The 15,152-nt window shown below is 42.2% G+C and overlaps 2 protein-coding genes across 6 annotated transcripts in view; one reads left to right on the forward strand and one right to left on the reverse strand.

The window, feature by feature from the left end:
• The window catches only part of ATP5S (ATP synthase, H+ transporting, mitochondrial Fo complex, subunit s (factor B)), a 14,750-nt gene extending 6,686 nt beyond the window's left edge, over window positions 1-8,064 (reverse strand). For 2 of the 5 annotated variants that reach the window (XM_011956903.1, XM_011956897.1), the window contains exon 1: window positions 6,729-8,064. In XM_011956903.1, the coding sequence (XP_011812293.1) occupies window positions 6,729-6,768 (40 nt within the window). In that variant the 5' untranslated portion in view covers window positions 6,769-8,064. Of the gene's footprint in view, window positions 1-5,160; window positions 5,197-6,728 lie in introns of all 5 variants that reach the window. The other 3 variants (XM_011956898.1, XM_011956899.1, XM_011956901.1) reach the window with 3 other exon arrangements.
• L2HGDH (L-2-hydroxyglutarate dehydrogenase) overlaps window positions 7,225-15,152 on the forward strand; it is a 66,305-nt gene continuing 58,377 nt past the window's right edge. The window contains exon 1 of the mRNA XM_011956896.1: window positions 7,225-7,752. Coding sequence (XP_011812286.1) covers window positions 7,613-7,752 — 140 coding nt within the window. The 5' untranslated portion in view covers window positions 7,225-7,612. The remainder of the gene's footprint in view (window positions 7,753-15,152) is intronic.

The following is a 15,152-nucleotide window of genomic DNA, read 5'->3' on the forward strand; positions in this document are numbered from 1 at the left end:
TAGCCAGGATGGTCTCGATCTCCTGACCTTGTGATCCGCCCGTCTCGGCCTCCCAAAGTGCTGGGATTACAGGCTTGAGCCACCGCGCCCGGCCTTTAGTTTTTCATAATCTACATATTAAGTGTTAGCAAGATTTCTAAGTGCAGATGACGAAAAATCATTGGAATCAGAGGTCACAAAATGTTAGAGCTATAAGAAATTTAGATCACCTGGATGAAATCTCTTATATAGAGGTGAGGAAACTGAAGCCCTGATGTTAAGTAACTTCCTGACACCCTAAATCCTTTCTTGAACAAGGTGGGGTATTAATAAATGCTGTGTTTAAAGGGACTTGCTCAATGTTTCATGACTAATTGGTGGTAGTGTTGAAACTTGAACCCAGTTCTCTACCAGCCCAGGGTCCTTTCCTCAATCATTACAAGGTTCTAGAATTCAAGAGAAAGAAGAGGGCTAGAAAGATGCCTGAGTGGGAAACACCTTAGAGCTGAGGAAGTGACTGAGGATGCTGAGGCCGTGGAACAGTGAGAGATGTGAACTGAAGACAGAACCAACTACCCTTTTCATCTCTTTTCCACCATAGCCGTCTTCATTACTGCAAACCTCTGCTCCACTACCTCTTATCATGTTCTCAACCCTTTCCAGCTTTTTGTTAAAGCTCTCTCTGCCTGTGCCCACCTCGAATAACTCTATTAGTTGTCAATCTTATTTACAAATAAGGGCTTTCCCAGCTTCTACTCAGGCTGTTTTCTCTTAAGCCTCCCTCCCCCATCACCATCAATCTGTGGAAATCTCACCCAATTTCAAGACCTTACTCAAATGCCATGTCCATTCATTCATTCGTTCACTCAAAAAATGTTTATTGAATGTCTGCTATACTTGCGGCAAAGGCAACAATGGTAAGACAAAACAAACAAAAACAAGAACAAAGGAGAAAGAGACACACAGAAAGACAAGGTTCCTGACCTCATAGAATGTATAATTTAATACAGACAGATGACATATAAAGAGATAAATAACACCCAACGTGGTTGGCTAGTAGAGGTGTGAACAAATGCCATGAGAACCGTGAGAAGAAGGCTTCACACCAGAGGTGTCTTTTGAAATGGGTCTTAATGATTAAGAGTTTTCAGTTAGTTTAAAAGCAGCAGCAGAATATGCAAAAAAAAAAAAAAAAAAAAGCCCAGTTAGAACGAAAACAGAGTATGAAAAGTAAAAGAAAGACCAAGGATGGCATCTTATTCATTTCAATTTTTCTCAGAATAATGCAAACGTTTAATAAATATTTGTTTATTAATAGTCTTCAATGGTTGACATGTTTCCATGGAGAAAGGTAAAACCAGTTAAACTGTTATTAAGCAGGTGAATTAGAGTGATCTTTGAAAACTGACTACTTTTGCGTGATTCATTTTGACCCATCTTATAATTTAGCTTAAATGAAAGGCCAAATTTACTTCAGCTGTAATCTCTAAAAACACAAGATATTAGATTTAAAATGTTTTAAACATAAAATTGAATTTATATTTGGCAATAGAGTTAACAAAAACTGGTAGGTTTTTACATTCTCAACTGCAACTTTGCTAATGATTTTGCAAATTATTCCTACTTGAGTACAAGCAGTTGCCTTTGGGAACACTTTCTAAAGGGAAAGAGGAGACCTCTAGTGGTAAGTTAGTGAATCTAGCTCTAATAAATTAAAAGTACCCAGTTAAATGCAAATTAGAAAATAACCACTACTAAATTACTGCTGCCATAGATAATCCACCATGATTAAGTGGGTTTCGTACCAGGGATGCACAAATGGCTTACCATACACAAGTCAATAAACGTTATACGCCACATAAACACAATTAAAAACAAAAATCACATGATCATCTCGATAGATGCAGAAAAAGCATTTCACAAAATCCAGCATCCCTTTGTGATTAAAATCCTCAGCAAAATTGGCATACAAGGGAAATACCTCAAAGTAATAAAAGCCATATATGACAAACCCACAGCCAACATAATATGAACAGGGAAAGTTTAAAGCATTCCCTTCAAGAACTGGAACAAGATAAGGATGCTGAGTCTCACCACCCCCCTTTCTTTTCTTTTTTTTGAGATAGTGTTTCACTCTTGTCGCCCAGACTGGAGTGCAATGGCACGACCTCAGCTGACTGCAACCTCTGCCTCCTGGCTTCAAGTAACTGTCATGCCTCAGCCTTCCAAGTAGCTGGGGTTACAGACACCAACCACCACATCCGGCTAATTTTTTGTATTTTTAGTAGAGATGGAGTTTCACCATGTTGGCCAGGCTGGTCTTGAACTCCTGACCTCAGGTGATCCACTCCCCTTGGCCTCCCAAAGTGCTGGGATTACAGGTGTGAGCCACCACACCCAGCCTCATTCTCATCACTTCTATTCAACATAGTACTGGAAGTCCTAGCCAGAGCAATCAGACAAGAGAAGAAAGACAAGGCATCCAAATGGGTAAAGAGGAAGTCAAACTGTTGCTATCTGCTAATGATATGATTGTATACCTAGAAAACCCTAAAGACTCCTCCAAAAAGCTCCCAGAACCAATAAATGAATTCAGCAAAGTTTCAGAATACAAAATTAATGTACAAAATTAGTACCTTTCCTATATACCAACAGTGACCAAGCTGAGAATCAAATCAAGAAACTCAACCCCTTTTCTAATAGCTGCGAAAATAAATAAATAATTAAATGCTTAGGAATATGCCTAACCAAGGAGGTGAAAGACCTCTAAAAGGAAAACTACAAAACACGGCTGAAAGAAATCACAGACGACACAAACAAATGGAAACACATCCCATGCTCATGGATGGGTAGAGTTAATATTGTGAAAATGATCATACTGCCAAAAGCAATCTACAAATTGCTTCAAGTTCATTGCAGATTCCGGATATTAGTCTTCCCATCAATACAATTCCTATAAAAATACCATCATTCTTCAGAGAACTAGAAAAAACAATCCTAAAATTCATATAGAACCAAAAAAGAGCCCACACAGCCAAAGCAAGACTAAGCAAAAAGATAAATCTGGAGGCATGACATTACCTGATTTCAAACTATACCATAAGGCCATAGTCACCAAAACAGCATGGTACTGGTATAAAAATAGGCACATACACCAATGGAACAGAATAGAGAACCCAGAAAGAAAACCAAATACTTATAGCCAACTTATCGTCAACAAAACAAACAAAAACATAAAGTGGGGAAAGGACACCCTATTCAACACATGGTACTGGGATAACTGGCAAGCCACACGTAGGAGAATGAAACTGGATCCTTATCTCTCACCTTATACAAAAATCAACTCAAGATGGATCAAGGACTTAAATCTAAGACCTGAAACTATAAAAATTCTAGAAGACAACATCAGAAAAACCCTTCTTGACATTGGCTTAGGCAAGGGTTTCATGACCAAGAACCCAAAAGCAAATGCAATAAAAACAAAGATAAGTAGTTGGGACTTAATTAAACTAAAGAGCTTTTGCATGGCAAAAGGAACAGTCAGCAGAGTAAACAGACAACCCACAGAGTCGGAGAAAATCTTCACAATCTATACATCTGACAGAAGACTAACATCTAGAATCTACAATGAACTCAAACAGATTAGCAAGAAAAAACCAAACAATCCCATCAAAAAGTGGGCTAAGGACATGAAGACAGTTCTCAAAAGAAGATATATGAATGGCCAACAAACATATGAAAAAACGCTCAACATCACTAATGATCAGGAAAATGCAAATCAAAACCACAATGTGATATATCACCTTACTCCTACAAGAATGGCCATAATCAAAAAATTAAAAAAAATAGATGTTGGTGTGGATATGGTGAAAAGGGAATACTTCTACACTGCTGATGGGAATGTAAACTAGTACAACCACTATGGAAAACATTGCGGAGATTCCTTAAATAACTAAAATTAGGACTACCATTTGATCCAGCAATTTCACTACTGGGTGGCTATCCAGAGGAAAGGAAGTCATTATACAAAAAAGATACTTGCACACACGTTTATAGCAGCACAATCTGCAATTGCAAAAATGTGGAACCAACCCAAATGTCCATCAATCAATGAGCGGATAAAGAAGCTGTGGTATATATATATGATGGAACACTACTTAGCCATAAAAAGGAATGAATTAATGGCATTCACAGTAACCTGAATAGGATTATTCTTTTTTTTTTTTTTTTTTTGTGAGAGTCTTGCGCTCTGTCACGAGGCTGAAGTGCAGTGGCGCAATCTCAGCTCACTGCAACCTCCGCCTCCCAGGTTCAAGTGATTCCCCTGCCTCAGCCTCCCAAGTAGCTGGGATTACAGGCACATGCCACCACGCCTGGTTAATTTTTTGCATTTTAGTAGAGATAGGGTTTCACCATGTTGACCAAGATGGTCTCAATCTCCTGACCTCGTGATCCGCCTGCCTTAGCTGCCCAAAGTGCTGGGATTATAGGCGTGAGCCACCGTGCCTGTCCTGGAGTTTACTATTCTAAGTGAAGTAACTCAGGAATGGAAAACCAAACATCGTATGTTCTTACTCAAAAGTGGGAGCTAAGCTGTGAGGATGCAAAGGCATAAGAATGACATAATAGGCCGGGTGCCGTGGCTAACACAGTGAAACCCTGTCTCTACTAAAAATACAAAAAATTAGCCGGGCGTGATGGTGGGCACCTGTAGTCCCAGCTACTCGGGAGGCTGAGGCAGGAGAATGGCATGAACCCGGGAGGCAGAGCTTAAAGTGAGCAGAGATCGAGCCACTGCACTCCAGCCTGGGTGACACAGCAAGACTCTGTCTCAAAAAAGTAAATAAGCAAATAAAAAAGAATGACACAATAAGCTAGATGTGTTGGCTCACACCTGTAATCCCAACACTTTGGGAGGCTGAGGCGGGTGGATCACTAGAGGTCAGGAGTTCGAGACCAGCCTGGCCAACATGGCGAAATCGCATCTATACCAAAAATATAAAAGTTTGCGGGGCGTGGTGGCATGTGCCTATAGTCCCAGCTACTCAGGAAGCTGAGGCAGGAGAATTGCTTGAGACCAGGAGGCAGAGGCCACAGTGAACTGAGATTGTGCCACTGCACTCCAGCCTGGGCAACAGAGCATGACCCTGTCTCAAAAAATAAAAATAAACACGCATTTACCATATGACCCAGCAATTGTACTCTTGCGCATTTATCCTAGAGAAACAAAAATAGGTTCACACACAAGTCTGTACACTCGTGTTCACAGCTGCTTGATTCACAATAGCTAAAAACTAGAAACAACTCAAATGTCCTTGAATGAGTAAACAGTTGAATACACCTGTATTAGTCCATTTTCACACTGCTGATAAAGACATACCCGAGACTGAGAAGAAAAAGAGGTTTAATGGACTTACAGTTCCACATGGCTGGGGAGGCCTCACAATCATGGTGGAAGGCAAGGAGGAGTAAGTCACATTTTACACGGATGGCAGCAGACAAAGAAAGAACTTGTGCAGGGAAACTTTTTAAAACCATCAGATCTTGTGAGGCTCATTGACTATCTGGAGAACAGTACAGGAAGAACCCGCCTCCATAATGCAATCACCTCCCACCCGGTTCCTCCCACAACACATGGGAATTGTGAGTTACAATTCAAGATGAGATTTGGGTGGGGACACAGCCAAACCATATTAATACTGTAGTACATCTACATTATGGAATGCCACTCAGTAATAAAAAGGAACTACTGATACATGTAACAGTTTGGATGTATCTCAAGGGATTATGCTGAATGAAAGAGTCAATCTCCAAAAGTTACACACTGTATAATTACAATAATTACATTTATGTAACGTTCTTGATATAACAAAATTTTGGAAACAGAGAGTAGATTGGGTGGGGCTGCAAAGGGAAGTTGTGGTTATAAAAGGGCAACTGGAGGGACCCTTGTGATGATGGACCTGGGCTGTACCTTGACTGTAGTGGTGGATACAAGAATCCACACACCTGATAACAATATATAACTAAATATACACAGAGAACACTAATACAAAATGAGGAATCTGAATGAGATCAATGGATTGTGTAAATGTCAATTACCTGGCTGTGATATTGTACTAGCTTTGCAAGATGCTACCACTAGGAAGACTGGGTACAGGGTACACAGAATCTCTATTCTTACAGTTGCATGGGAATCCACAATTACCTCACAAAGTTGAATAAACATCTCTTTTTTTCATCTGTGATGGAACAAGCAGGCAATATTCTACATTGTTTAAAGAAATAAAGCAAACTATGTACCACTGTTCTGGTAGTAAAACCCTTTAACCATAATAAATGCCATCACGTAGCAAACGTTTCGCTGTGCTAAACACCTTATCTCGTGTAATCCGCTCAACGGCCCTAAGATTAGGGAGACACTGCTATCATTCCTAGTTCACAGAGCAGGGTCGGAGGCAAAGAGGTGAAGTGATTTCCTGGAGCCACCTGACCAAAGACTGGAACCAAGATTCTAAGAAGCACACGAAGTCCTTCTGGTAATAAATTTGTGTCATTCTATTTGTTATGTTCAGCTGTGCTAACACTAAAAATTAAAAACTGCCATCAAACACACAGAATGGGCGTTAGTAACACCCGTGTCAGCACGGTGATAGTGAATCACATAATTTTAAGGAGTTAGAAGGTCCTTCAGCGATTACGCAGCCCACTGCCCTCATTTTTACAGAATGGGAATCAGGTGAAGTGACTTGTACAGGTGAGTCGCTGCTCAGAGCCCGCACAGCACATTTAAAACTGTATTTCGGTTCAGTACTCGAGAAAAGGACACAGACTGATAAATGGTGGCAAAGACCGAGCTGTCTGGTTCATCCAGTATCCAATGCCGGGTCCAATACAGAACAGGCGCTCGATATTTACAAGACGAATCAATGACTGAATGAATAGCACCGCCAGGAGCCCCATAAAAGAAGTCCAGAAGACTACGGGCTGTCAGTCTTCGCTGTGACAAAGAGCTTCCGTGAGGACCGAGGACTAAGGACAGACACGGAGCGCCCTTCCAGTGGACGCTCGACTCGGCTGGGGCCGGGACGGAGACGGTGGGTGCTCAGGCCCTTGGCCTCCCGCGGGCCGCGTGCGGGGCCGAGCGGGGGCGGGGCGAGGCGAGGCGAGGGCGGGGCCGAAGCCAAACCGGGAGAAAGAAGCTGGGCCTGCCCAAACAAGCATTTTCACCGTAATCCCGCCCAAAGTTTCTCCCGCGGCCCCATGTCCTCATGGCGGTGAAGGTCGAAGACGCGCGACCTAAAGGGCCAGGTTTTCGGTCAGCCCAGCGTTGGCGAAGGGCGAGGGCGGAACACAACCACCACCCTAGTATGCCCGGTTAGGGGCCTAGCTCTTCTACTCACAGCGTCGGAGGAAGGGAGCGAGCCAGCGTCCGCGCGTCTGCGGCGCCCTGGCCGGCCCTTCGCCCTCCGCCGCGCGCGCCCATTGGCCACCGCAGCCTCTCCCACGTGGGGCGAAGGTGCGCACTTCATTGGCCCCCGCTTGAGGGGCGGGGCTAGAGGACGCCGGTCCCAGGCCGTGGAGGGTCAAGCGGAGGCTTCTGAGCGCTGAGGAAGGGGAGCGTGCGTAGGGGATGGTGCCGGCGCTGCGTTATTTGGTTGGTGCCTGCGGACGGGCCCGCGGGGGTTTCGCCGGGGGCTTCCCTGGGGCTTGCAGGTCGGCGTCTGGGAGGCCCCGACCGCTGTGTGGAGGTGGCCGCAGCGCCAGCACCAGGTGAGTGACCGCTGGTCCTCCCCGCCGCCTGCACTGCTGCCTCTCGCAGAGGCATCTGGTGGTGGACCTGTGCCCCTGTTCCTATTTCCCTGTCCCGGGGTGAGAGCAGATTGGGGTCTTGTGGCGCTCCAACCTCAGATCCCAGGAGCTACCAACCTGCAGGTTCATTCGTTGTATTTACGGGCTGGAGGAAAGGCAGTGTATAGAGTAGAGGTCAAGAGTAGCTCTGGCTTTGAGCAACCCGTTCACTTTCTGTTGAACTCTGGGCTACTTAACCTCCTTAAGCGCTCAGTTGTGAATGGGACCTTAGTCTCTCCTGTAGGTGGTCGTTTGAAGGATAAAAGGACCTAGCACGCAGTGTAAGCAATCAAACATGCTGTTTATTAGCTGGCGTCTTTGGCATTGCTTGGAAGATCTGAATACAGTCTTAAATCAGTTCCTGGCACACCCCGCATAGAGTTTCCCCCATCGGAAGCAGCTCTTAATGCTAATCAAAGCCCGCAGAATTCAGTGTCCTATGATTTATAGTTTGGACGTGACTTTCGAAACCACTGTCTTTCTCTGCTCTCTGTAGAAGAAACAGTTTATGTGAAGGCTGTAAGGCTTGGAGAGGTTTTGGCTATTTTGAGGACTAGAAGGTGGACCATATGAGTGTGACTGAAGCTTAGTGGAAGACAGATGGTGTGGAATGACCCGGGAGAAGGACTACATCACAGCGAGGTTTTTATTTTATTTTAACCACACGTTAACTTTTATTCTAAGAGCCATGGGAAGCTATTTAAAAGGGTTTTAAGAAGAGGCTACACTTTGGGAGGCCGAGGCGGGCGGATCGCCTGAGGTCAGAAGTTGGAGACCAGCCTAACCAACATGGCAAAACCCCGTCTCTGCTAAAAATATTTAAAAAATTAGCCTGGCGTGGTGGTGGGCGCCTGTAATCCCAATTACTTGGGAGCCTTAGGCAGGAGAATCGCTTGAACCTGGGAGGCGGAGATTGCAGTGAGCCGAGATCGCGCCATTGCACTCCAGCCTGGGCAACAGAGCGAGACTCTGTCTCGCAAAGAAAGAAAGAAAGAAAGAAAGAAGAGACTAGCGATTAAATGTTGATGTTGTAAAAGTTGACTCTGGCTGCTGCGTGTTGGTGGATGGGGGGAGTAGAGTGGGAGACCAGTAATAGTGATTGTGATTTTTTGTGGGGCATGTAGACAGTTCTTTTGGGAAGCTTTTCTTAAGGAAAGAAAAGTAGGGCTAGTGAAAGTTTTGTTTATACTTAAAATGTTTTTTAAAAAAATTTTTGGCGTCAGGATCTCACTCTGTTACCAAGGCTGGTTTGCAGTGGCACAATCATAACTCACTGCAGCCTCCACCCTCTTGGGCTCAAGTGATCCTCCCGCCTCAGCCCCCCTCCCCAACTCTTCCTGCCCTCCAGAAGCTGGGACCACAGGCAGCTAATTATTTTCCTATTTTTTGTAGAGACATCGCCCAGGCTGGTCTCGAACCCCTGACCTCAAGTGAACCTCCCTCTTCAGCCCCCCAAAGAGCTGACAGTACAGGTGTAAGCCACTGTGCCTGACCTATACTTCTATTTTGAAATAATTATAGATTCATTGGAAGTTGCAAAAGTAGTACAGGCCAAGCATGGTGACTCAGGCCTGTAATCCCAGTGCTTTGGGAGGCTGAGGCAGGAGGATCACTTGAGCCCAGGAGTTTGAGACCAGCCTGGGCAAAATATGAGATCCCATCTCTACAAAATAAAAAATAAAAATAAATAAACAGTACAAAGAGATCCCATGTACCCTTCACCCCATTTACCCCAGTGAAAACGTCTTACATAACTGTAGTACAATATCAAAACCAGGAAATTGATATTGGCAAAATCCATGGACATTGTTCAGCTTTCATCAGTTTTACATGTATTCGTGTGTGTGTGTGTATGTGTGTGTGTAGTTCTATGCAGTTTAATCATATGTATGAATTTGTGTAACTACCACCTCAATTAAGATATGAAAATGTGTCCAGGCATGGTGGCTCAGGCCTATAATCCCAGCACTTTGGGAGGCTGAGTTGGGAGGATCGGTTGAGCCTGAGTTGGAGACTAGCCTAGGCAACAAAGGGAGATAGCAAAACCCCTGGTCTACACAAAAATTAAAAAATAATTAGCCAGGTGTGGTGCTTGCTCCTGCAGTCCTGGCCACTTGTGGAGCTGAGGCAGGAGGATCACCCGAGCCCAGGAGCTTGAAGGTGTGGTGACCTGTGGTTACACCACTGCACTGAAGCGTGGACAACAGAGCAAGACTCTTAAAAAAAAAAAAAGGTGGTATAAAAATATTCTGTTGCCACAAGGTTATCTGTTGTGTTACCTATCTCTTTATACTCACACCTTCCTCTCCATTCTTCCTAACTCTTGGCAACTGTGAATCTAAATTTTTTTTTTTTTTTTACGCAGAGTCTCGCTCTGTCACCCAGGCTGGAGTGCAATGGCATGATCTCGCCTCTTTGCAACCTCTGTCTCCTGGGTTGAAGTGATTCTCCTGCCTCAGCCTCCTGAGTAGCTGGGATTACAGGCATGTGCCACCATGCCCAGCTAATTTTGTATTTTGAGTAGAGATGAGGTTTCACCGTGTTGGCCAGGCTGGTCTCAAAACTCACCTCAGGTGATCCATCCGCCTCAGCCTCCCAAAGTGTTGGGGTTATAGGCATCAGCCACTGCACCTGGCCTGAAATTTTTTTTATCACCAAATATTTACTATAAAACTTTTAGAAAAAGGACAAAATCTTTGGACCTTGAGATGACATCAAAAGCGTGATCTCTAAAAAGAAAAAAATGGACAAAATGGACTTCATCAAAATGAAAAACTTTTGCTCTGCAAAAGACTCTGTTAAGAGGATGAAAAAACTACCAAGAGATTGGGAAAAAATACCAGCGACTGCATATCTCCCAAAGGACTATTACATAAAATACGTAAAGAACTCTCAAAACAAGCCTTTGGAGACTGGCTTTTTTCGCACAGCATGATGTCCTTAAAATCCATCCAAGGTGTCGCCTGTATTGATAGCGGGTTTTTCAAAATTGTTGAATAGAATTCCATGGTATGGATACATCACAATTTGTTTAACCATTTAACATTGGTTGAAAAACATCTGAGCTGCTTCCAGTTTTTGGCTATTATGAATAAAGCTACTATGAACATTCATGTTCAGGTTTTTGTATGAACATAAGTTTTCATTTCTCTGGAATAAATGCCCAAGAATGCAGTTGCTGAGTCATGTAGTAAGTCCATGTTTAGTTTTTTTTTTTTTAAGAAACTGCCATACTCTTTTTCAGAGTGGCTGTACTATTTTACATTCCCACCAGCTATGTGTGAGTAATCCAGTTTCCCTTCATTCTCACCAGCATTTGGGGTTATCACTTTTTAAATTTTAGCCATTCTGATAGAGATGTAGTGATATCTCATTGTGGTTTTTATTTACATTTCTCTGATGCAATGGTGTTTGAACAATGCAGTGACTAATGGTATTGAACATCTTTTCATGTGCTTCTTTGCCATCTGTATATCTGTCCTCTGATGAAATGTTTGTTCATATCTTTTGCCCACTTTTTTTTTTTTTTTTGGAGAAGGAGTTTCACTCTTGTTGCCCAGGCTGGAGTCAGTGGCGTGATCTCGGCTCACCGCAACCTCTGCCTGCTGGATTCAAGCGATTCTCCTGCTCAGCCTCCCGAGCAGGATTACAGGCATGCGCCACCATTCCTGGCTAGTTTTGTATTTTTGGTAGAAATGGGGTTTCTCCATGTTGGCATGGCTGGTCTCAAACTCCCGACCTCAGGTGATCTGCCCGCTGTGGCCTCCCAAAGTACTGGGATTAAAGGCGTGAGCCATCGCGCCTGGCCTGCCTATGTTCTAAATGGCTTGTTTTGAGAGTTCTTTTATGTATGAGTCCTTTGGGAGATATGCAGTTGCTAGTATTTTTTTCCCAATCTCTTAGTTTTTTTATCCTCTTAACAGAGTCTTTTGCAGAGCAAAAGTTTTACGTTTTAATAAAGTCTATTTTATCTATTTTTTTCTTTTATGGATCATGTTTTTGATGTCAACTCTAAGTCCCAAGATTTTGCCCTATTTTTTCCTGAAAATTTTAAAGTGAATATTTGGTGACATAAAAAATTTCGTGTTAATGTTTTTAACTATAATGGTAGTGTGTGTTTTTAGAGATGCCTTTTAGAAATTAACATTGAAATATTTACAGATGAAATAATGTGGTGTTTAAGATTTGCACCAAAATAATATACTACAGGAGGGGATGAAATAGAGTATAGAAGAAGCAAGATTTGCTGTGAGTTGATAATTAGTGAAGCTGGGTGATGTATATACGGGGCTTCATTGAACTATTTTGTCTAACTTTGTGTAAGTATGAACTTTTCCATAAAAAGATTAAGAAAATTATCTGTTAAACCATTCATTGGGGATAACTTGAGATTAAGTGAGTTGTAGAGAAAGATGTCCCTTCCAGCCTCCATGGTTAGCTTGGCCTGCAACTGCCCTCCAGTATTCATCTATGACTGTTGTTCTGTTCATCTTTCTCCGTAGTGGATGCTTGGAGATTTGTGCTTTAGTTTGTGAAACATATTTCAATGATTTTGTGTCACTGGGTAAAACAGTGATTTTTCAGATTTGAGGAGGGGGAGTGAAGGGTGGCACATGTAATTGAAAAAAGCATATTCAGTATGATAGTTTTATGTTTGAAAATAAGAGTTTATTGATGGTTGTAATATAATCTGCAAAAACAATATATTGGCTGGGAATCTGTACCAAGGTAATAATTCTAAGTGGAAGGTCTACCTCCCCAAAAGCTTTTGTGTTATAATTATCAAAAGGCAGCAAGGGGCTAGGTGCAGTGGCTCATGCCTGTATTCCCAGCATTTGGGGAGGCCGAGGCGATTGGATCACCTGAGGTCAGGAGTTTGAGACCAGCCTGACCAACATGGTGAAACCTCGTCTCTACTAAAAATACAAAAACTAGCCCAGCATGGTGGTGTTCACCTATAATCTCAGCTACTAGGGAGGCTGAAGCAGGAGAACCGCTTGAACCTGGGAGTGGGAAGTTGCAGTGAGCCAAGATCATGCCGCTCCACTCCAGTGTGGGCAACAGAGTGAGACCCTGATTCCAAAATTTTTTAAAACATTTTCAGTATAAACAAAACTTACACTAGCCCTGCTTTTTCTTACCTTAAGAAAAGCTTCCGAAAAGAACTGTCTACATGACTCACAAGAAATCACAATCACTATTACTGGTCTCCCACTCTACTGCCCCCATCCACCAACACACAGCAGCCAGAGTCAACTTTTAGAACATCAACATTCAATCACTAGCCTCCATCTAAAAAAAAAAAAAAAAAAAACCAAAAAACAAAAACAAAAAAACTCAAAAAAACAAAAGGCAATAAGCATGAGAAACATTATGATGGAAGTCAAGACCACCCGTGTAAGTGCCAAGGTTATGCTACCTTTTACAGAAAAGTGAGGCTTGAAGGCAAAGCAAAGTATCATAGTTGAACTTGAAAGTAAGAAACAAAAACAGTATGAAAGTTGTCTCTCTTATATACACACTGCCATGTAATTGATGTAGATATCAACTTGATAAATTAAAAAAATACAGCCAGGTACGGTGGCTTATGCCTGTAATCCCAGCATTTTGGGAGGCCGAGGCGGGCGGATCATGAGGTCAAGAGATCAAGACCATCCTGGCCAACATGGTGAAACCCCGTCTCTACTAAAAATATAAAAATTAGCTGGGCCTGGTGGCACACACCTGTAGTCCCAGCTACTCAGGAGGCTGAGGCAGGAGAATCACTTGAACCCAGGAGCTGGAGGTTGCAATGAGCCGAGATTATGCCACTGCACTCCAGCCTGGTGACAGAGCCAGACTCCGTCTCACCAAAAAACAAAACAAAACAAAACAAAACAAAACAGTTGGTCAAAACAGTCTGTCCTCGTTTTTGTGGGTTCTGCATCTGCAGATTCAACCAACTATGGATCAGAATATTTGGAAAAAACAATAAAAAATAACACAATTTAAAATACAGTATAACAACTATTCACATAGCATTTACATGGTACTATGTACTATAAGTAATCCAGAGATGACTTAAAGTGTATTAGAGACTGTGTGTAGATTATATGCAAATACTGTGCCATTTCATATAAAAGACTTGAACATATGCAGATTTCCCATGGTATCCATGGGAGTCCTGAAACCAATCCCCTGTGGGTATTGAGGGATGATTATATATAAAATACGATTAAGTAATACACATACAAATATCTTAAGTATTTGTAAATGTTTTGAACACCTACCTTAGTGGAAGATTATAGAGGTTTTGAAAAATAAAAAGCCTATCTTAACAACAGTTATTCTTCTGGAATTCTTAAAAGCCAGGATATTTTAGAATCCATAAAACATCTGTTTATTGTGACAGTTGTGTAAAGGGTCAATGGCTGTAAATCAGTGAAGTAACTCTAGTGGAATGTGAATGCTTTACCTTTTATCTACCGAACTTATGTTTTTAAAAACCTGTTTAAAGGCTTGGACTTCCAAATACACTCTGATCATTTAGTAATTTTTTAGTTGACCACTGTAAGCATTTGCCAATAACTAGTATTAATGTAGTGGACCCAGAATCCCATTTTGCTTGTGCTGCTCTTTTTATACCCTCTCTTCTTAAATGTGGGTATCATTCACCATCCTTGACAACCATTTTATCCTATCTAAAGCTGCTGCAGGAGAACCACCTGCTGAGCATCACCTGGAGGTTCTCCCTGTTTAAGTTATGAGGCTTATGCTCTGACCGAGGGAACCTTATCCACCTATGACCCCCAAATTAATTTAAAATGTAGGATTTGATTTATCAAGCTTACATGTTAGTTCCTAGTTGTCTAGGTATCTGTTTCTGGTTCCAGATGTAGCCATAGGTGTGGTAACAATTCTAATCAAATTGATGTGCTTTGCTAAGGATTTTGAAATTGAAACTTAGGTCACTTTTCAAAGAAAGGCCCTAATCTCTGAAATTTCCCTCTGTCTGCTGTTCCTAGAAGATCCATATTTGTTGACCATCAGGTCGGTGTTAAAGGTAATCTTTTAAGCTTCTAATTGCAGAGTTATATAAATTATACATGCCTGTTCTAAATTTTGTAAATGGTTGTATAATCAGGGTTTGCCATGGCAAAGATTGTGGTTCCTAAGCCCATTTCTGGACCAATTATTGCCCCAAGGTTTATTTTCTCAGAGTTGTTTCCTTCTCAAAGAAAAACATGTAAAAATTCTTGCACACTAAAGTGTTAAAGCTTTAATGTGTTAATGCATTGTCAAGTATACTACATTGGAATTTTAAAAGGATAAGTAGTAGAATC

The sequence above is a fragment of the Colobus angolensis genome, unplaced genomic scaffold, assembly GCF_000951035.1.
Source record: "Colobus angolensis palliatus isolate OR3802 unplaced genomic scaffold, Cang.pa_1.0 Scaffold428, whole genome shotgun sequence".
Classification (NCBI taxonomy): Eukaryota; Metazoa; Chordata; class Mammalia; order Primates; family Cercopithecidae; genus Colobus; species Colobus angolensis.